Source organism: Lates calcarifer, linkage group LG4 (assembly GCF_001640805.2).
Source record: "Lates calcarifer isolate ASB-BC8 linkage group LG4, TLL_Latcal_v3, whole genome shotgun sequence".
In the NCBI taxonomy this organism is placed as follows: Eukaryota; Metazoa; Chordata; class Actinopteri; family Centropomidae; genus Lates; species Lates calcarifer.
In genome coordinates, this window is record NC_066836.1 from 8563186 (window position 1) to 8586013 (window position 22828).

The 22828-nt window shown below is 38.4% G+C and overlaps 1 protein-coding gene across 2 annotated transcripts; it reads right to left on the reverse strand.

Moving 5' to 3' along the window:
* Positions 1 to 1479: 1479 nt before the first annotated feature.
* atp6v1h (ATPase H+ transporting V1 subunit H) lies at positions 1480 to 22536 on the reverse strand. Of its 2 annotated transcripts, XM_018676231.2 has the most exons (14): positions 22402 to 22536; positions 21454 to 21608; positions 20530 to 20629; positions 19702 to 19791; positions 18695 to 18808; positions 17552 to 17656; positions 16270 to 16329; positions 15188 to 15285; positions 13886 to 14078; positions 10027 to 10205; positions 9628 to 9753; positions 8069 to 8170; positions 6190 to 6303; positions 1480 to 1892 (listed from the first exon to the last, which is right to left on the reverse strand). In XM_018676231.2, the coding sequence occupies exons 2-14, from the start codon at positions 21555 to 21557 to the stop codon at positions 1823 to 1825; spliced, it is 1455 nt and encodes a 484-aa protein (XP_018531747.1). In that variant the 5' UTR covers positions 21558 to 21608; positions 22402 to 22536; the 3' UTR covers positions 1480 to 1822. The 2 variants fall into 2 exon arrangements, with proteins under 2 accessions (XP_018531747.1, XP_018531748.1); XM_018676232.2 differs by lacking the exon at positions 16270 to 16329.
* Between the last annotated feature and the right edge of the window lie 292 nt (positions 22537 to 22828).

Here is a 22828-nt window from a genome sequence, read left to right on the forward strand (position 1 = left end):
AACTCTGACTCTGCCCTTATCAACGCCTCCTCTTATAGAAGTCCAAATACTATCAAAAAAGCCGTCCCTTCGCCCTATAGGAAGACTTGCTGCATAAACATTACAACTGGTTGTTGCGGTTGGTGCTGAATGAGCTGAAATACTGCAGAAATAGCTGTGAAAAACATGCACAGTCAAGGTCAGAGGAAAAGAGGTCAAACGCCTCAGATTCAATTGAAATTCTGATGGGTACACTGCAGCAGATCCACAAACTCACATCAGCATTTGAAACCTAACGTATTGTGTAAGACACTAAGAAAATTGTTTCTTTTAAGAGCCACTCATGAACAACAAATGGGTTATGGTAATTTCTAAGGGGAGACTGTAGCAAGAGGCAGTAAATATTGTTTCCAGGACTGAAGATACTGGCCTTTCAGTGTGTGAATTGTTTCCTGCAGGATACTTTTTTTTTTTTTTTTTTTTTAAACATGGCTTCAGCAAGTCATCTTTAATGATCCACAGGAGGCCTCTGTGTGTTAATTAGGTGACACAGAAAACTTTAAGGCTTGCTAAAAAGCGCCCAGCTTCTTACTGACATGAATAAACCTTTGTGTGTGTGTTGACTGTGGATGAAGATTCACTGTTACGTTACCTTATCTTTATAAACTTTATATTCTCAAAGGATTGGAAGGTGTTATCTGCTTTTGTGCAATCATGGACGGATTGGACCAAGATGGCAATAATGATAGGATAGCAAATTATCCTCACTGAATTTGGAAGAAGCCCGGAGAGCCTACAACAATTGCAACATTTCTTCTAGACTTAAACAGCTGTTAATGCATTGGCTAACGTTGGTTATGTAACAATATAAAAACTTACGAAAAGTGCCTTTAAAAAAATAACTTTATGGCAGAGCTGTTGCATCAATTTAGATTAGATTGCACAGGTGTAACTGATAAAATGATCTTTAAATGTATTTCTTTCATAAATGTATAAGTGAAACAGAGTTGTTTGGAGTTGTGTTTAGAAATAGGTTGCACCTTTTTTCTGATTTACAATACAGATTTTAAAATAAAAATTGCAAGGCACATAAAGGAGAAAAGCTTTGCATTACCTGCATTTTCAGTTCATAACAACAGAGCTGTCAAATTATTACATGTGAATAATTTCTTCATTTTTATTTCACAGGCTTTTTTTCATATTTTGTCCATACCACAGGGACATTTTGAATAATTTTTGTTCCTAAGTTAAAATCGCATTCATCCTCAGGGTGAGGACAGATGATTGTAAACGTGATAACAAAAACACCCCAGAAATTGTGTTGCTCAGCCTGGTTTGATGTGCACTGCTGACACTTCTTTGGAGTCAATTGAATATGGTCCGATAAGACAACTCAATAATCTTATCGAGTTAATCTCAGTAAAACTCTTTGTTATTCGGCAGATGTAACCCCAGTAACGAAAGAAGTCCTCTACAGGAAACACAGACATGTCACAGGAACACCATAGATAAGTATCTTTATTAGGACACATACAATGTTGTATAGGTAAGACTTAAATAACTCGCAGTTTTGTACATTGTCACAGACATAAAGTGCGACTTCAATCACCATACATCACTTAGCTGAGAGGGCACGACACAAAGCACAACGGTCAAATCAAGTAACATCGAGGATCATTTGGAGGCATGTGGGGGGTGGGGGTGGGGGGGCAGATGGAAGGAGGAAAACACACCATTTGATTTTCAAGTCATTACACAAAAACAGCTCATTATTAAAATGGCAAAGACCAATGTACACACTCATCCACACAGTAATACACAGACACACATGCACGGGAACAGCTCAGCTTCGAGCTGCTACGGCCGGCGCTTGCTGCTGATCACTGGACTGGAGTTGTCTTCCCAGGTACTCCCTGTGACAGGAAAACACAACAGATTAGACTTTTCACCTTCAACACAAACCCTTTCAATGCTGAATTTGATGTATTTTAATTCCCATCCAGCTCATGGTTGGGATGTCAATTACATCTACAGAGTTAGACGAGAAGACGACTGATGCTGCTTCCATCTCTGTATAATCTATATGAAGCCACAGTTAGCTATCAATTAGCTTAGCTTAGCATAAAGACTGGAAACAGGGAAATAGTTAGCCTGGCTCTGCTAAATCTAATAAAAATGTACATCTTTGTTTAAACTGTACAAAAACCAAGATGCAACTAATTATTTTCATCACTGGTTAATCAGAAGATTCTATGTCAAAATGATTAATCGTTAGGTCTATGAAACTTAAGAGAATAGTTTGTTTTGTTTTTTTAAAAAAAAAGCCTGTCATAACTTCCCACAGGCAAACATCTTGTCCAAATAACAGCCTCAAATCCCAAAGAAAGTCAGTTTACTGACAGATAATGATGAAAAAAAGAAAATCCTCCCATTTGAGAGAACCAGAGAATATTTGGCTTCTTGCTGTTTTCTCCCCATCTCTATTTCTGGTAAACTACATCCAGCCTCATGTTGAGGACATGAAGACATGAGAGTGTTATCAATCTTCTCATCTAATTCTTAGCACGGAGGAGAATAAGTGATTTTCCAAAAATATCAGACTATTACATAAACTAAATGTATTTCAGTTCTCAGTTCTCTCCCAGATATTAGTTGGGTGGAATAAGGGTCTTTCATATTAGGCGAGCTCCTCATTTTCACAGAAATTCATCCACTTATTCTGCCCCAGACATGATGTTTTTTTGAAATATAATGCCATAATTTTGAAAGGTCACTCTCCTGCTTCATGTCTCTGTCTTGGCAGTAACATTTCCAGATGTGTTACCATGACACTCACCTAACTGCTACGTGAAATATCAAATGCCTCTCAGAAACCTAAAAATGGAGAAGGCCAGCAAACACATCTGATGGTAGAAATTATGTTCTCCTTAAAAGAAATTAACACCCCACTGACTGCTGTCAAACACCATGCATCTGTATTTTTCTACACAGCAACAAAGCTGTTTACTTCTTCTATTTTTATGGGTTGTCATTTCCTGTATTTACACTAATTCAAGTATGAATCACAGCAGCGAGTTAATTCAGCAGTCACAGAAGACATCAAAAAGCTTTTCTGATTCATGGAAACGGATTCCATTTTTACTTCAGTCTCTCATCTCTCCTCTCCATGCCTACACTGTTCTTAATGTATTTTTTTCTCTTTGAAAACTGCTAACCCCCAGCTTGATGAGTGGTCAAGTATTTTCTGAACTAATCAACAAAAGTCTGTGCATACAAGTGTGAATCTCACTGCTAAGCATAGAGTTAATTAACACTGAAGAAATAAGTTTTATTTCCTGAAGAGGTGAAAACATGCAGACTCTCCATGATTCTTTGCAGCCTTCTCATGGCGAGTCTCGGCTTGTCTCCCCACTGACCAATGACACATGTACTTGTTTACTTGTTACACCAACTTATATCAAAGGCACTTTCCTCAAATACAGAGCCTACATATAGTCACTGACAGCTGTTTCTTTTGTGGTGTGAAAGTGCTGAAAATACTGGTGGTTCTGTCTTAAACTTACATCATGGTAAGCTGTAAATCTGAACACTGATCTGTGAATTTCGGTAATGATGTGTTTTTCTTCAAGAATTCTGGTAATGATGTGTTTTTCTTCAAGGATATGAAGACATCCCCAGTTTGGAAGGACTGAGATTAGGACCTGACCTCCTTTTTCTTTACTTATTTTGCAGGAGACATTTTGAAAATATTTAAGAAGTTGTGTCAACTCTAATGTCAGAATACACATAGGAATAAAGTTACTGTATCTGGGGAAAAAACATTCAATGACTGGAGAGCAACAGTATATGTTGTTCAGTAATGATTTAAGTAAAAAAAAAGGACTGGAAATCCTTGAAATTCTCACCAAGGTCAATATCCCACTCTTACCAATCATGAGTACAAAGTGATCTTAAACACACATTTTGGTATTTTTCAGGCACCTAAAAGCCAGGCTAGTGTATGAAATGGAATCTAATAATATATCATGACATGGTAACAATAGGCTTCTGTAGGAATGGCTGTGATTCAGTCTAGACAATGAGGCCGGTACAGAACAAGGACAGACCAACAGTCAATAGCTGATGGGATTTAACAAGAAACCATCAGTACAGAGCTGAGAGGCAAAAATGACATTCATTCACAACTTATCCGGAAGCACGTCAGAACCAAACAACTTTATAAAGCAGACTTAAGGGCGCAAGAAAAAAAAACAAAAAAAACAGTAGTTTCTCAGTTCGCACATTCATCTGTGCTGTTGTCATGACAGCAGGGGCCTTCAGTAGAGAAGATCTTCTCATGGAAACAACAATGACAAGGCAGCCCACTCAAGGTGACAGTAGGTGTGGTGAACTGCTTTGAAAACACCATGGAGACCTCATCTTTTTTAAAACATAAGCACAACCACTATTTTGTCCCTCTGCAGGAGCATTCACGCATTTCTGCCTTTCATAAAGGCAGCACACAATTCAATGTGACAACACAACCTTGACATACAACCTCCCCTTCATGTAATGGTCCTGTTGAAGTAGGCAAACCTGTGGAAAAGCTGCTAACACATAGCACATAATTGACACAAACAGCAATCCTCAGTACTTTCCTCATCGTCACATTCAACAGTTATTTTTTCAACACAAAAATAAAATCAATCATTGCGCTGCTGCACCAGCATGGCTCAGGTACAGCATATCTTAACCTGAAGCTAAGTTCAGCGTAGGAGAAGGAAGGCATGGACAAAACCTCAAGAAGAAGTATACGGTAAAGAAAATATAAGAAGGTACAAATGCAATTTGCTTACTGTACTTTTGTATGACAAAAAACAGCTTTCACACTGCTGAAAAAACACAAGCTCTGAATGATGAAATATCTATTTTCATATAAAATCGAATCAGCTTCGTCTTAAGGAATAAATACGTGTGCTGAATTTTGTATCAGTTTTAAACTGTGACTATAATTCACATGCAAGCTTACTCCCTTTGTAATAAGAGATTTCTATGCAGCCCTCAGGTTTTTCTTATCTTACCTACATACTTCATTTTAATGTATCACCAGATTTCTACAACCTTACTCCTGTTCTCTTATTTTTATTCACCACAGAAAATGAACAACATGAGATCCAATTTCTGAGATTCAATGTATGACCACATACTGTGTACATTTTCTAAGGCTGGGGATATAAATCACAAAACTATCTCTGACCTTTGGACAAAAATATGAAAATATCCAGATCATGTAATTAACCCTCTCCCCACACATCTTACTTTCTATTGTAGGTGTGATAATGAGAATGTGTTTTTCTTAGTTAGAGAAAGAGAGTGAAAACCTTTTGTGCTGCAGTGAATGAATTTCTGCTCACACTTCAGTGAATATACAGTTTACATGGAACATCACTTAAATGGGAAAACGGCATTACACTCTGATATTAAACACAATACCTCCATCCACAGTCGCTCAGGGAGCTGAGTGTGTTTTAGATAGTGGCAACAAAACAAACAGTTGATTTTTAGTGTTTCCAGGCAATCCAGTGGACAGAAAAAGCACACAAAGGTGATGGTCAGTCGAGTGTTTGGCTCAAGAGAAAATCTGAGGAGTGGTGCCTTAACACTAAAGAATAAGTACTGGTCAGTACATCAGCAAAATACATTATATAGAGTGTATATAATGTATATATGTGTGTGTATAGTGAGGGGTTTGAGTACAGGATTTTTAAGGCATATCAGTATTTCAGAAATGTAAAAAAATAACAATACCTCAGCTGACATACATAGGTTTTTACACAAACAAAGGATTTCTGGTAAGGATTCCTTAATTTTTGTTATTAAAGAACTGTACCAAAGATACAGATGACACCTCAGTGGCTCTCCTGTTAGCTTCATTACACCTTCCTCATTCTTATTAGTACAAACATTACACATATTTACCTGTGTATCACCACTCATTTTCAACCTAAGCAGATGTCTACTCAGCCAAAATAAATAAAAACGTGTGACGGTGTGCAGAATCTTTAATCATTAGTATGGAAATGTAGGGGACTGTTATTTCCCTGTCAGAGAGTTTGGTTCCACTCAAACCTTAAGGGCTTGTTTTCCTCATGACACCATATGGATGATGAGTGGTTTACCTTCCACAGAAAACATTACGTCACATCAATGAGGCTATAAATATGTTCATACCAGTTGTGGACCATCAGCTTCTGCACAGCCAACAGGGCGTTGTAACGGACTAGCTGGTCCTCGTGGTGCATATGATTCATCACCAGCTGTTTTCCACCCAGCTGCTCGATCACCCTGAAATGGGAGGAATAAAAGCAATAATGGGTGAAAGCCTTTATCCACACGGAAAAGGGGTACTATTTTCATCTTTTAGGTCATTTAGTGGTCCAGCATCAGGTAATCTAATCCAACCTGACTGAAATTTTCTGTGTATTTTATGAGGGTTCACTGGCCTAGTAAAAGGATATAATGCTTTGAAAAGGGGAGAACAGGCCTGCATGATGCATGTGGTAATGCAGTAAATGGTCTGAACAGAGAAAAGAAAAGTAGGTGAAAGTACATGGGTTGACTGATCCTTCTGGGTGTTAATTACCAATATAATGCTGGAAACAGGGAATATGAACCCTGGCAGTCTGACTACAGGTGAATAGGTGAGATATGGGAGACAAGAAAAAAATACTACCGATCTGTCAGTCACAAAGTATCATAAACCTAAACATTATATGGAGAGGATGAGCAAGTCTCAAGATGAGAATGAGCAGCCTCAGAGGATATACGAAGATGGAAAGAAAAACACTCTGGACTTGAGCAGTGCCTGATAGAATCTCTTGTTTCCTTGGGGCTGTGGGAAGATGAGGTGAGATTCACTTGTGCAAGCCAATCAATGTGTTATTTTATTTTTTTTACAACTACAGCAGCAAACGTAGCACTGGCTACTTTAGAGTTGAGGTTTTGCATTTTCTCTATTAAAAGTGTGCCATAGTCTACACAGTCAGTCTTAGTCTTAAAAAAAAAGCCAGAGTTAGATGATTTGTTTATGTCTCATACAGTTCTACTTTTCTGTTCTAAATGATGTTTTATGCATATATTTTCACGGTTTCTGATCAAATACAGACAAGGTAAAAGTTTCCAAAGCAAAAACAGCTAGCCACACACCAAACCTCCACTCTACACCCACTCAAGATAATAAAAGTTTACCCAAAATGCTCAGGGAGACTGAAAGTATTGAAGCACATGCAAAAGGTGCTGCTCACTCTTCCAGTACTTGTAAAACTGCCAGCATGAATTTATTTTAAGTAGGGCCAGAGCTGAGATACAGTGTGCAGTAATGATTTTTTTATTTTGTGAACCATCCCCTTAACGGGAACAAGATATACACAATCAAGGGGCAACTGCAAAGCCACTATGTGCAGAACTGTAATGTGATTTTAACATCTTTCAAATGACTCTGATGGCAGTTTTTGTTTGTAGAAAAATGGCCTAATCCTAATTAAATTTGGTGGAGTCTGTATTTGTTGCTTTCAGTTCATTCATCTAAAGAGTAAACCAAACTTATTAGCTATATCTAAAGTGACAGAAGGTCCCCAGTGAGGCTCTGAGTTTTCCAGTTTCATTAGAGGCACATTTCCCCCCACCAGCTACAGTGGGCAGGGGAAGTAAAAATCAAAGAATCAATAAATGAAACAATGCAGTTTCCTTCCTGTGTACTCCTCATGGAGCTTATCTGAAAACTATTTTTTCTACAAAGTCTCTGATGTTGTTCGGCTCAGTGAAGACCTTTTGTGCTCCTGCTGTGCTTTCAGTGACTGAGGTCGAAGTCAGTGTGGACTGAATGTACTTGATGCTTCAGTAGCACTTACATGCTGCTGCCATCTTTCTTTTGACATAGATTTCCATTAAGTGTTCTTACGTCACGCCTGTTGGTAGGAGTGCGGTTTTGTGATAGCAGCAGTGCATTGCTGTTTATCGCAATATCTTTCAGCACTACCACTATCAGATGCAAAAATAACAGCAGCTTTAAGCTTTGATAAAAATTGGTTTTCACTGAAAAATGCCTCACCGTTTGCCTCGCGGGTAATGTCGCACATACTCTCCAATGTCGTGAGCTGCCACTGCTATGACTTGAGGATCATCAGACACCTCCAACAGCCTTGTCAAGATCCTATTGAAGAAAGGCAGACAGGGGGAGAGGTTTGACTGCATCAAAAGGAAAAGATTTAATCATTCTGAAAGTCAAATATTTCTCAGATGCTCTGAGGCAAAGCTTCATAAGAGAAATAGATTAGCTGAGATTATTTTTCCCTGAAGAACTGGCAGATGTAGAAATTCACTGATCTCTCAGCAAGTCAAGGTTAGTTTTTCTTTAAAACTGTGGTAAAGCTCTAAACTCTAAAATGTAAATCCAAGGGCATGAGACACGAGGCATCCTCTGAAAAAGTGACACCTTGAGGATTCAAAGTGAGACAAAGCCTGGGTGAGATTTGGGGAAAGAGGCTAATAAAAAAGGAGGGTAATTTAAGCCGAGATGATGCCTGAGCTGATTACAGAGAGGACAGTGATGAGACAATGAGATGGGTACATCAGGCTTTTTACTGAATGTCAATAGGCCCAACAGAGTGTGTGACTGGAATACCAAAGAACACGGACACAAATCAGTGTTTTATTTCTTGTGCACGGAGTCCTGATATTGGACACACATTACACATTATAAGAATGAAAAAATGTTGAGAGCTGGTACAATGATCACAATGATGGTGTTGAGTGTGTGCCTTTTCAGTAGCTGATAAAATTACTACCTAGCATGGGTGTTAATGGAGAGCTGCAGGCTTATGAATCTGTGGGCAACCTTTGACATTTCATAGTGATTTTAAATGTAAATTTAGGGATTCATTTGTATTTCTTACTTTGAAGTTTAATTTTTCAATATTGGGTTTCAATTTAAATTCATTTAAAAAGTTGTTTAAAATTTTATATTATATAATCGATTCTTAAATCAGTGAAACAGTATGGAACACCAGCATGCTAACATGCTCACAATTACAATGTTTACTATGTTCACCATCTTAGTGTGTTAATTCACTAACATTGCTAATTAGCACTAAAGAAAGAAAAGCTGTGGTTGATGGGATTGTCATTAGTTAAGCTTGTATTTTATCACAAATAAAAAAACTGGACAAAGCAGAAATGAGTTCTGACCCAATAACAGTGTAATAACACAAAAGGTAAAAATTGAGGGGGTGGGGGGGGGACTGTCTCCACTCAGTGTTTTGAAAATCCATCCAGTAGTAGTTGAGACGTTTCACTTATAACCACAAATACCGATCTAATGGTGGCACTTAAAGAAAAGTCAGGGGATTCATCATCTGTGGAATAGGAATATGCTCAAAAGATTGTGGCGTGCTTAAAGGGTAAATCATTGGATAAACTAAGCAAACAAACTATGGCGAAGAAAAAAGGAAAGAAATATGTGAAGAAGAGAAAAAAAAAAATCAAGCACTGGTGTGTAGAGGAGCAGAGGTATGCTTTATTTTTTATACTGAAGAGTGCAGGTGAAAAAAAAAACTTCTCAAGGGCAAAGAGAAAATAAAATGCCTTGTTACGGTAAAAGCTTTATCTTACTTGAGGAGCTCATAGTTCTTCTCGTTCAGACGGACAGCATTCTCACGCCAGAACTTTTCAGACTTGTGCACAGGGCTCCATTCCAGGCGGCCGGACTTGAGCTCAGAGCTGTACTCATCAAATGAGCTGTTGATAAAAGAAAGCAAACAAACAAGCAAAATAGACATTACACATGAACATGAAAACAGAGAGGAAAACAGTTCAAGGACCATCACTGTGCATCCCTCAGGAAGAAAAGAGATGCTACTTTCTCTCGACCTATATATTGTGAAGAGCGGTGATTTGAGGACTTATCACAATACTTGTCCAAGGACTAATTTCTATAGATTATCTACTTGTGAAAATGAATGGTTAGTGCTATTATTACATGCTATTGATGAAATGGAGTTCACTGGGTACCTGAGATCCTGCACACTCTCTCCCAGCCTCTCCAACAGGAACTTAATATCCTCAGTGATGTCCTCATCATCATACTTCTGCTGCTCGAGGTTCTCAAGCTGCTTCAGTACCTTGCACTGAATCATGGCCAAGGCGTACTCCTGACGAGTCTCGCGCTCTGCAGACTTCTCCAGGAGATTCTGGCAAAAGACAGTGAAAGCATGAAGAACAGATGATGTACTTTTCTGACTTAAATAATATGTTTATTTGAGAAATGAGACATTTACTATCTGAACCAGTCAGTGAATGAGTAAATAATTTATGTAGCGCAGAAACAATTAGTCAAGCAATTCACCTGTTGAGCAACAGAAGATTAATTAACAATATTGATAATTGATTGTTGTGAGACATTGAAGCTAAAAATCCAAACAGTTACTTGTTACCTTGTTCCTTTCTTGAATTTATATGACTGAATTAAATTAACAAAGATCTTTTTGTTGCTGGCTTGATAACCAATTTGAAAATGTAGACTAAATTAAATATATCAATTTAAGAAAATGATGACATGATAATGCTGGCTAAGAACAAATAAAGGATTCACTGATGTAAGATTGTTTTAGAAAAGACAAGTTGTGCCATTTAGTCTTTCCAGTTTCATTTTATGTTTTCAAATAAAGATAATAAAAAGGGACAAGCAAAATAATAAATAATTAAAAACTAATCTGTCTGTCAAGAAATACTGTTTACAGTGCATTAGGAAAGTATTCAGACATCTTCACTTTTCCCACATCTTGTTATGTTTTAGATGTTTCCACACCTTGATTGAAGTCCACCTGTGGTAAAGTCAGTTGATTGGACATAATTTGAAAATGTACGCACCTGTCTAAATAAGGTCTAATAGCTGACAGTGAATATTAGAGCAAAAACCAAGCCATGAAATCAAAGGAACTACACCATTTTTATATGACTTTTGAATTAATATGATGGAGTACATTGACACTACTGTATGTTTCTTTTAATCAAGAAAGTTTCTCAGTTGATTTTCTAAAATGTTCTTTATCACTATATAAAAAAATCCAATATGGGGATATGGGGTTTTATTTAGATCACCCACTCTTAACATTTATTAACATTATTGAAGTTATGAATTTCCTCTGAGGTAGATGACTGCGTTTCAGCATACACTTCATAAACCAGGATTCAGTTTCAGATGTTGTGAGAGAGCTGTGAAGGGGATGAACGCAGAGCTGTGCTACAACAAGAACACAATGTTCAAGTACTGTAATCGCTATTTTTGAAGCAAGATGAGTGGACAGTTTCTCAGAAGTCAGTGCTTTGAGAAACTCAGTCTCAGACTATTATGAAGAGAAAATTCTGGTGGTGAAACTTCAGAATGACTGAGATCGAGGAAACCCACTCCATACCCTGACTGAACCCTTTAAGCCTCCATTTAGGCCACAGCTATAGCAAACTACAAATATCTGACAATTTTCTTTCTAACAAGAACCTACGATGGGTTCACAACATCTTTCTCAAATAGAGCAAATAAGCCAAGTCACAGCAAATTTGTAGAACCTGCTAGCCTCTGAAGGCATATGGCTAAAAATGTTTTCTGGAGCCTAATTGAATACGAAACAAATTTTAGTACCAGAGTTAGGTTAGGGTGAACACATCACAAATACAGCCAGTACTGCCTTTGAGGATGTGTTCAAGGACTTCCAGATGGTCCGGATAATTTAAGTCACATTTCTGGTCCCATGGGGCAAGCAGAAGCATTTGCATAATTAGGACGTTTGGGAAAAACAGCAACAAGCAGAACAAAGTTGAATAGTATTTTGTAAAACGAGAATTCCTACTACATGTAATAATCCCAACTTCAACCTCAAAATCTGCATGACACAACACTGGGAGCCCTTTTGTCTCAGCGAAACAATTCTGTTTGTTGGTGAGTGACAATGTTTTTGTTGCTCTCCTTACTCGACATCAAACACGCACATTGTTAGGTAAGTTGAATGACTCTGGGGAAAACCCACTGAATGTCAAGGCGTTTCAAGGTCTCCCTTCGCTGCCCACCATTGCTTTTAATTAGCTGTAATATAGCAGTCTAACTGAACTGCATACTTCTCTGACCAATTAAAAACAGGGACCCATTTCTTTCATGGGTGCATTAACAAATGCTTGATGTGACAGCTCTGCCAGAATGAGAGGTGTGATGAATGAGCTTTGGGGGAAATTCAAAGCAGGAACACCAACACTCCGCTGAGGCAACCATAATACAGTATAACATATTCCCTAAAATCTGGCCCCAAACTAATTTCTTTTAGCAAACAAAAGACACTAGGAGAGTGGCCCATAAGGAGCATGGATGCCTGTTTGCTTAACTTGACAGTGACAGTGAAATACTGATAGCAACCGGCTGACAGAGGAGTACAAGAAACCATAAATACTTTTTTTTTTAAAGCAGAGCTCGAAAATCATCTAACTTTGCTCCACTGGTGTATGAGCTCATGTTTCAATCATGTAATCAATGCCATTTACCACACCATTGTGCTCTGAGCATGGCCACTGAGGCAGTCTGGTGATGCTGGGTTGGACAAAACCTGAATATCACTGAAGCTTTTTATTTAAAAATCCATATTTCTTCTAGGCTATAATTGGTTGACTTGACATAAAAATTGTTTGGTATTCAATACGATGTGTGCTGAGGGTGGCCAGGTACTGCCAGCTGTAGACTAGATGAATGCATTGTGTTATTGCAGATGATTATTACTGTGAGTTAAAATATCAGTATACCACATGTTAACTTTCAGAAGTGTCCACACCTACATAAAATGTAACAGAATTTTGGATAAAAACTGTAATGTCTATATGCTTCCTTAGCAAAATAACCAGCCTTCTGGAGACCTGGAAGTTATCACATTGATTTTCTGTTTGACTCACTAACTTTCTTTAGTTAAAAAGCACCACAGCATGGGGAGATAAATGGGGCCACTGCCATTAATTTAATTTTGTCAGGGCATGGTATGGGGAATTCATTACCTGGCATAAACACAAAACAACAGAGCAGATGCAGAACAGCTCCTAGGACTGCATTAAATATTCTGTACTGTTGTTAAAGAGCTGTCATCTCAGTTTGCTCTTGTTGTGATAAAGTATAAATCATAATTAAAGGCAAATGTTCAAGGTGCTGAGCAAGATATTGAAAAAATATACACTTGCTTTTTTTTATATCAGTATGAAAGTGGTGGTAAGACCTGCAAACTTTTGCAAGCAATGCCAACGATAAAAGACTTCCAAAATTGATCACAGAAACCCTTCACACTGAATATTTTTCATGGCCGCCCTTCATGGGCACTTATTTACAGTGACAGATTACAGGTGTTTTTAACTGACCACTGTGTACTTGGAAAATTTGTGTATTTAATAGGGTTAATATAGAGTGGGTTTACATGGACACTACAGTCCTAGTTATGATTAGGTTTTTGTAGTATATTTCGCTTATCCAGGAGTCAGAAACCTACTACCTGCAGTACTCTGATAAAAGCCATATCCAGAATATAATCAAAAATAGATTAAGGCTCAAAATCAGGACACTAATGCATGTGTAAACACCATTGTGACTTTAACAGTGTTCATTTCTTCAATTTGATACTATGGAAAAAAGATTGTGAAATGTAGCTTATATGGAAATGTTAGCTTGTTTCTATGTGGTAAATTGTTACTTCAAGTAAAAAAAAAAAAAACTTTGAGAAACCCTTGAGAACCATTAGTTTAAACAAGGCAAAACAATAGGAAACAGCAATTCAGTGTAGTAAAAACATTTTCAGTAAAATGTGGCATTTCGGCCACACACAGAACGAGTGAGAAATTCTAAACATACCCTGAAGGCAGCCAGAATGATTCGAGTGACCTTCTCCTTGACAGACTCCTGGAGGATGTCAGACAGGGCTGGCACTACGTTGTAGCGTCTCAACTGCTCACAGAGCTGAGGACTGAAGGCCAGGAGCCAAACGCAGAAGATCATCTGGTACTGGAGCTGGAAGCCACACTTGTTGCTCAGCACCGCTGTGATGCTTAAACAGAGAAAAATAATATGAATAAATAACAACAAAAATAGAAAAAAAAGCAGTGTGCTGGGAAGAAGACCCAAAACTTCATCTACCACCCGTTTCCTAATAGAGGAGCTTTCACAGCTGTCTGCTGATCCATTATCTCTGATGATGGCTGAAAACGAAATGTTCAGATAGTCTTTACATAACGGAGGAGTTGCTCAAAATACAGAGTACAGTACTAATGACTACTGCGAGCCACGCATTTGCAGAAATAGCTGGTAAGTGCAGAGATGTGGATTTCATAGATGTGCAATAATTATCTGATCCAAATTAAGCTTTAAGGCCAGTTTTACAATTATTTATCAAGAAAAATAAAAGGGGCGATGTGAGAGATGGTGGGAAACATTAATCATTTGCAACACAAGCCATTTTCTTTTAGGTTTTTTTCACCTCTTTTTCCCTCAATGTCTCACACTACTGCAACTACCCTCCCCCTTTAGAAACATGGGCCCATAATATACTGTATACATGTCACAAGTGAGTGACAGGGATGCAGTTAAATTCTCAGAGGATTTTTAACCATCTGAATATCAAAACAAGATAATTGTAACCATCACATCCACACAGGTTTTTTAACACTCAGCACTCTCTGAAGATTTTTCTACTACAAGCTAATTTTTTCCAGCTACATCAAGAATTTGAAAAATAGAAAACATTCAAACTTTACTGTGGCTTTTAAAGATTTAGTACAATTAATACATTATTTTATGCTGTTTCCAAGCATCACACATAATGTATCCAATATGGGTTGAGTCAGAGCCACACACAGAGTTCAGATCATCATATTAGACTCCCAATAGAGTTTAATTTGCTTCCATCAGGTTGGAGATTTCACACCTACAGGGGTGGCACTAACAGATACATGAGGTTACTTATTCCATTAGCTACTGGCTTTTCAAACAAAATCTAATATGGTCGTTTACTAGCCATGGATTCAAAAGGGTGGTTGTCTTCTTCTTTCTGCTTTCTCTGGATGGTTTTGTTGTTATTGTCAGACTTTTGAATCCCATTGTATATTTTCACAGACTACAAAGATAAAGTAACCCTGTTTATAAGGAGTCATTACTCACCAGTTGACTCCATCAGCCTCCACCCAGGCAAACCTATATTCATTGACCCTCAGCATTAGCTGAAGGCACCCAGCCACACACTGGACATACTGAGAGCTCTGCAAAGAACACAGGCAAACATTTACTCAAACAGAAGGGTGAGCCTCAGCTGTGTAATCAAGAAAACAAACAAAATGTTAGAAGGTCAAGTACAATTAAGGCAGCTGTGAAACGTGGAGTAGTTGACAAGCAGAGACAGCACATGGAAGAACACCAGTCCAAAACTTGCATTACCATCACCTATCAAACCTGAGGCATTGCACATGCAGTCTATCATATGTATACATCAACACATGCTAGATCACAGACTCAAGTAGTACAATACAGAGCAATAGCAGGGAAAAGTGTCCCACCACACCTGAGCAGAATAATGTAAATTGAGATTAGAGTGGAGGAAGCTGAGAGGAGGAAATAGATCGCATTAATCTGTTAATTAACAGGAGGTTGAACAAAAGCAAAGAAGTCCAGCAAGAGGAACAGGCAACAGTGAAGACAGAAGAGTGGAGGAGCAGAGGTTACCTGGTTGAAAATGCAGAGAAAAAGATGATGTTCAGTTATTAGATAGCGCCCACATCAATTTATTTCTGAGCACAGTTCTCAGAATAATCACGCTATGCTTGACAAAGTATGGGAAATAAAATGGTAGGATGATGCTGCTGCTGCGCAAATGCTATTCCAATTACCCCTACTTATCCTAATGTTCTGTAAAAGCTGTGTTGGTCATGCGCTTTCAGCAGTAAGGTGAAGTGGCTTACGGCATGCAATTTTGTACAGTTAAAACTAAAGAGTGGCAGCAAACACCATGCTGTCTAAATGGAGAATTCCTTTAAAATTGCCTTAAAAGACTCAGGAACATTCTGCAAGTGTTAATGAAAAACCTGAGTGCAAGAGCAGAATGGGAGAGAAAGAGAGGGGAAAGAAAAGACGTGAAAGTCCAGTGACAGTTGACACTTGGCAGCTTGCACAAACCCTGCCTTTTTGTTTTGTTTTTTTTTTTCCTGGAAGCGCCAGGGTGACTGAAGACGCACTTCACTCATACTCACTTCACTGGGGGAAATAGTTCCTGCTCCTGAGCCTGTTTCTGGACCTGTACCATGTAGGTTCTAATGAGAGATAAACAAAAGAAACAGGTGCAAAAACTGTTCACAATCCATCGCTTCGAGGTGAGTTATGGTGTCGCTGGACTACACACTATGTGCTGTAACTTTTGACCACAAATGCAACTCAGTGACAGGGGATGATCACTGATTCATTGGTTGGCTGTTGAGGAGAGAAATGAGTATCAAACACAATTTCACAAAGTAGTTTTAGTTTAAGAACATATTTTGCAAAGACATAGGATGTTTAAAACAAAGAGAGACTGACACAATCATGCTTTTGAAAGACCTGGCTACATTTGATTTGAAGACAACCTCCGGATATTTTAGAAATACTGGTGTACAAGGTACAAGCACAAAAGAAACTAGGAATCAATATTCAGCTGTTTTATCAGCCCACTCTTTGGTGCATACATCTGCCAAGGCAAAGCCAGCACCTGAGTGCAGCTTTCAGTGGATCATCTCAAGGTCTGATAAGGCTGCTCAAACGCAGTATGAATAAATACATTACATTAATACAGACAAGGTTTTCACCGTGAGTGCAAACAATAGAATTTAATCAAGGAAGAATTAATTAATAGAAATTCAAAATTACTTTGGCTGTTTAGATAATTAGACTCATTGAAAAAGGGATTTTCTAGAAGCTGATGTCCCAATATAAGAGAAGAATAACTGACAATATGATCAACTGAAAAGGAGAAATGGAAAAGTTGTAATATTTCAAAACTCAATTATACAGTTTACTGTATACACAAAGACACAAATTTGATTCGCACAACTTTGCTGTCAGGATGGTGAATCCCAAGAAATTAGACCTTTTCTAACCACTGCAACTTTAAATTTTCTAATGATCACACATTCCACACTTATTAATTATGAACATGCAATATATACTGTGAAAATGAATGACCTTGACAAGAATAAATCCAGTGATTTTGGTGATGATGTGATGACCTTTTTGTAACTGCTGTTTAGGAGTTAAGTTTGCTTCAACTCTTATCATACCATTAGAAATAATTACACTGTAGTGTAATAGTCTGTTATTAGTCACATACAACAGATTCAACACACAATTTTCTTTAGAAAAGACACTGCATTGAAATACATTACACTGAAATAACAGTTTAGACTCCACAAGTAGCTCATGACATTCTGTAAACTGTGACCACATTTTAAATCAGGATTATTTAGACCAGATGTTTTTGTAGCAAAATTCTGATTGATGTACCTGTGAACTGAGCTGGCTTTTGATCCAGTTGAAGTAGTAGTTCAGATCGCTTCCCTCCATGAGATCACGGCCCCATGCAGCCAGCTTAGCGATGATCCTCGCCGCCTAATGTAGGAGGGACATTTCAAAGTCATATTGCTGCATGTGAACAGTGTACCAATGATAGAAATTTACAGCAAAGCCATCATTTTGCTGCTCTGTTTGAGAGGGAATACTGAGGTCAGGAGGGGCACCCCCCCCAAAAAAACAAAACAAAACATGTTTTCATATTTTTAGCTTGCTATATGATAAGGTTTGATTTCAATTCCAGAGAGAGGAGGAAATATGGAAAAGAGAATGAGGGTGAAGGCTGGGCACATAGGGATAACATTAATTATAACATAAATTTACAATACCTTGTCCACAAACCTCACCAAAATACAGGTGTAACAGAGAACATGATCTACAGTCCTGGCCACACCAACTAACTAAGTGCCCGCTGTGCCTGGTGATAGGACAGGAACAAATTCAGCTCTCTCATTTCCTCCTTGCCAGGAGAGAATGAGTACGAGTATTGAGGCTGTAATTTAAAAGCACGAGTCAGCATGACAGTTGGATTGAGTTGAAGTGCTGTGTCGAAGATTTGGGGTCACATTAGGCCCACCTGCTGGATGCCATCTGGCTGGTACGCTTAATTAAACTGTGGGTGCCCTATCATAGCGCTCGGTTTGTCATCGGGTGGTCATCCTTTTTTTTTTTTTTTTTTTTTTGAAACGTGTGGCCAGGAGAAATCATTACATTAATTGCCTGTTCTCGAGGAAAAAGGGGGGAAGGTTGCTTTGTGAGCAATAATTGATGCCCTGCTATGATTAAAAGCAGGGTCGCATCTGTGAAAAATTCATGGCTGTGAAAAATTTAATGGAATACAACCTTTTTATCTGGAAAAATAAGATCAGTCCTTTATGATTATGACTAATTAGCCTGTGTCAGCTACTAAAAATACCACACACGTTTTAAGCATGAAATAGGGTTGTTTCCCCACCTAGTTCATGGCCCACTGTGCACATATTTTACCTTGTTTCATCTATAGACTGGGTTTTACATGCATCAGCTTGTCAACATTTCCCATACAACAAAAAACATGCAACACCTTGGTCCACTCACCATGTGGACAGTAAAAAGGTCCTGACGGTTCAGCATGGGAAGGAAGTAGGACCAGGCGGTGTTCTTTGTCTTTTTGGCGTAGTCAAAGAAGATGTTCACCCTCTGATGGTTCTCCTGAGTCACAGTTGAAATAAAACCTTGGATGAGCTCTTGGATTGTAAGCTTGGACAGTAAACTAACTGACTGCATGAAGCGTAATCCATCTTACATACAAGCAAACAATTAATATTTTAGGACAAAAATAAACAGTCTAAATAATGCAAGTCATGATGAAGTCTGATGTCTTGATTGAGGGTGTAGTCACTCAATACCTTGTCTACTGGCCAACTTCAATGAAACAACCATCGTGTATCAGTGAGGGAGCACTGACATTAGTTATTGCTGGGATTTTAGGTGCTAGAAAATCCTTTACACCCTACTCCCTTTGAAATGAGTAGGTGGCTTCTGGCAGACTGTGACACTCATACAGAGTTCCTATTATATTTGTTTAATAGAGTAAAACTGTAGTCATAAAAATACTCCCTTTGTTTTTAGAAGAATCAAGTTCCAACTCTGGGCAACAGATTACTCAGGTTTTAACTTCACATTTACTGATTCAAAAGTGTTTCTTGATTAAAACTTTGCTTTAAGTTTCTGTTGAGCTGCAGCAAAATATTTCCTATGAATAGCCTAGTCAGAATTTTTCAAAGTATGTTAAAAAGTCATTTGTGTGCCACAAAAAATGAAGGGAAACATTTTCAGCACTAAATTTAAGTATGAAATCAACATTTTTTCCAAAGCTGGCATGTCAACATGCTGCCCCGTCAATCCTCTAGTCTTTCCTGTAACCTAAAAAAAAAAAAAAAATCATAACAGGATGCTTGAATGCACACACAACCTAAATCAACATTCTTGCTTGGCGTGATTCTTCAGGTTTTCTGACCATGGTCCTACCATCTTCTCAAATTGTCTCTGTATATGTACATGCATGTCCCATTTGCCCAAAGTCAGTGGGTCTGTCCGTGTACCTGCAGAGTGTCATCAATCAGAGTCAGGATGTACTGGACTGTCTGCTCCTTGGAGATGTGGGCCATCAGGTTTAGAAAGGTCTTTGCGCACTGGGCAGAAACAAAATAGATATACAGAAACTCAGAAGTACACAATACACATGTATTTCTTTGAAAAATTGAACAAATTGAACAAAATGACTTTGCTTTTATTCTGCCTGGCACCTCTAAAAGCAGCCCACAGACTAACTCAGGTGAGCAGAATTCAAGATGGTGTGCCTGAAGTGAGGTTTACAGAACCAATTTGAAAGACACTGATAATTTTAAAGGCTTAAGCTTTCAGCGTGGTTTCTGTGGTGACCCATGCAGTGTGCGAGTATGGTGGGCACATGAGTGGGTTTCTAGTTGCTTTTTTATTTTTCTGGCTTTTTATAAATATATTGTTATAAAGTTGCACACAGTCAGTACGAATGCAGACTGAGATGTTTCAAATAAAAGGGGCGCACACAGACACATACACACAGACCAACTATAGCATTAGCAGCAAAAATGTGTACCGGGAAGTCCGGTATAAAAGCTTTTCAAAAACGCAGCAGGTTTTTTTAACATTTTTTGAGGCAGAATTGTAGCTTAACTGTGAGGCATCAGCTCTGTGTGATCAAATGAGGCTTAGAAATGAAAAAGCATATTTTTACTGCTATTATTGGTCTAAAAAAGGCCCTGTTTTCATGTAACTGTTTGTTTGCTTGGTTTGAAAGGGTGTAAAGAAATGTAATGTCATGGCATGCATTGAATGAGACCATTAGCTAAACACACAGAAATGCACAGACAATGTAAACAACTTTATACCTGATGTCCCTCATTGGTCAGAATAACCTGTTTCTCCTCAGAGTTGGCCACCTCAAACTTCTTGATGAACTCACAGTCCTCTGCTGAGATCATCTGACTCCTAGAAGAAAATTAATTGAGACATTTCCATTTTAGCACAAAGCTACAATTGTGTGTGCACTATCACTAATTTCTTTTACTACTGGAGCAAGACATATAACATACATGTATCCTTCTGACCCTCACACTAACAAATCGGGCTTTGCTTAGCATGCTGCTTCTAATTCCAAGGGAGGCTTACACAATAATGATAATTAACCTGGAAATACCACATGTTCTGGTTAAGTTAAAACACACCACGGATGGTCCATGGAGGCAGGCAGTTACTGTAACAAGGTGGTAAATCCATACTAACTGAAAGAAGGAATCAAATAATCAGATGATTTTTAGGAGTGATAATATGAGTCATAAGTTAGATCTGCTACACTAAAGTACACAGGCTCAAAGAGGAAGTGTCACCCAAGACAGTGAATCACAGCAGAGCTGCTTTTAGGTTAGCACAGTCAGTAAGATTGAGAAGAGAAGAGAACAGACTGACATGCTTGGAAATAATACAGTATCACAACAAAACATGTAAAATATGCAGCTTGGAGAATGTAGATTTTTCTAACTTATGCCAAGTAAAGCACTGAAACTGATATCATTATGAGTAGATTGCCTGAAGCAGAAAATTAATGTAAATGGCGTTGGCAAAATATTAGAACTGCCTTTCAGTATAAAGCAGTCCAGTACAAAACCACCACCCACTGTGACCTCGGTTGTCAACATTAAGTAGAAAGGTTTTCTTTATGACAGTGGCAAAAAAGTCTTAAAAACAGAATTCATGGAAGACCTGTAGTAATGAATGCAATACAAACATTATGTAGTGTTGTAATTTGTACTTACTGCAGGTAGGACTGCCAGTTGACCAGGTTGGCCCGCACTTCAGCTGCCTTTGCAGCAATGATGTTGGTGGGGACTGCAGCGTCCACAGCCCCGCGGATATCCATGCTGTGATATGTCAACTACAGTCTTTGTTAAGAAAAAAAGTCCAACACCACCTGGATGGAAACATCACAATTAACATCACCACAATGTCTAAACATTGGAGGCAATGTTACCGCATCTGGTCTGTTTTCTGTATGTGTTTACTATTAGCTAAAGAAAGCGCATCATAACAAGTAACAGCCAGCCCAACAACGCAGCGCCTGATGTTAATATGGATTTCTAATTATCAGTTGTACATGGTATGATAGTTAACTAGCAAGGTTAGCTGTTAAAGGGAGAAACCAGGAAGAGAGCTATCATGTTGCGACTTTTCACCACCTAAAATGATTCTATTAGAAGTATTCCCAACGTGTGACAGAAATATTAACATTACATTTCAACTTAGAAGTTTCATTCTGACGTTAGTTGGTCCAACCACTGAGGCTAAAACTGCTAGCCACAGGTCATGCTAGCTAACTAGCTTGACCCAATGTCACGGCAAGTAATGATGCGTCTTCCCAAGAACCGAAAGAAAGCAACGCAGTGAATACGCTATAACAATGACTACATTAAGGCCCTAGCGAAACATAACATATACATGTAAAACGGTTAAATATAACGTTGTCAGTGACACAGACAACACCGTTAGCTAAGCGCTTGGTAGCAAACGCTAGCAAAATAAGCTGACGATGCTAACCTGAGTTAGCTGCGCTAACATAGCTTCTCATCCATTTTGACACTAAATGACAACCGCTACACGGGCAGTAACATCTTTAGCAGAAGAGAATTTGTCAAAAGACACGTTTGCCAATTTATACCATGAATGATAAATGGTAAAAGGAGAAGAAATTCAGACGAATTACTTACCCTGCTACTGTGCTGTGCGAACAGCTGACAGACTACAACACGGCTTTACGATCTATCATGTGACAGTCAGTCACATGCACTGCCTCGGTCTGACCCCAGCAGAAGTTACACAGGACTGAGGAGGCCTGGCTCTCTGCGCAGAAATACATTCAAACGAAATGGTAAAATTTTAAACAACATTGCCGCAGTTCCTTAGACTAAACTTATATTCAATAACTATGCTGAAACTACGCTTTCATAACTATTCTGAGGTGTAGTTTCCTATATGACTGTTGTTATGCAAATTACAGAAATATGGCAGTGGTGGTAACTAAGTACATTTTACATACACAATAATAATCTTATAAAATGTGATGCTATTTTATCGCTGTAACTCCACAACCGTAAACCGCTACAACCGTAAAATATTACTTACATAGACCTATTA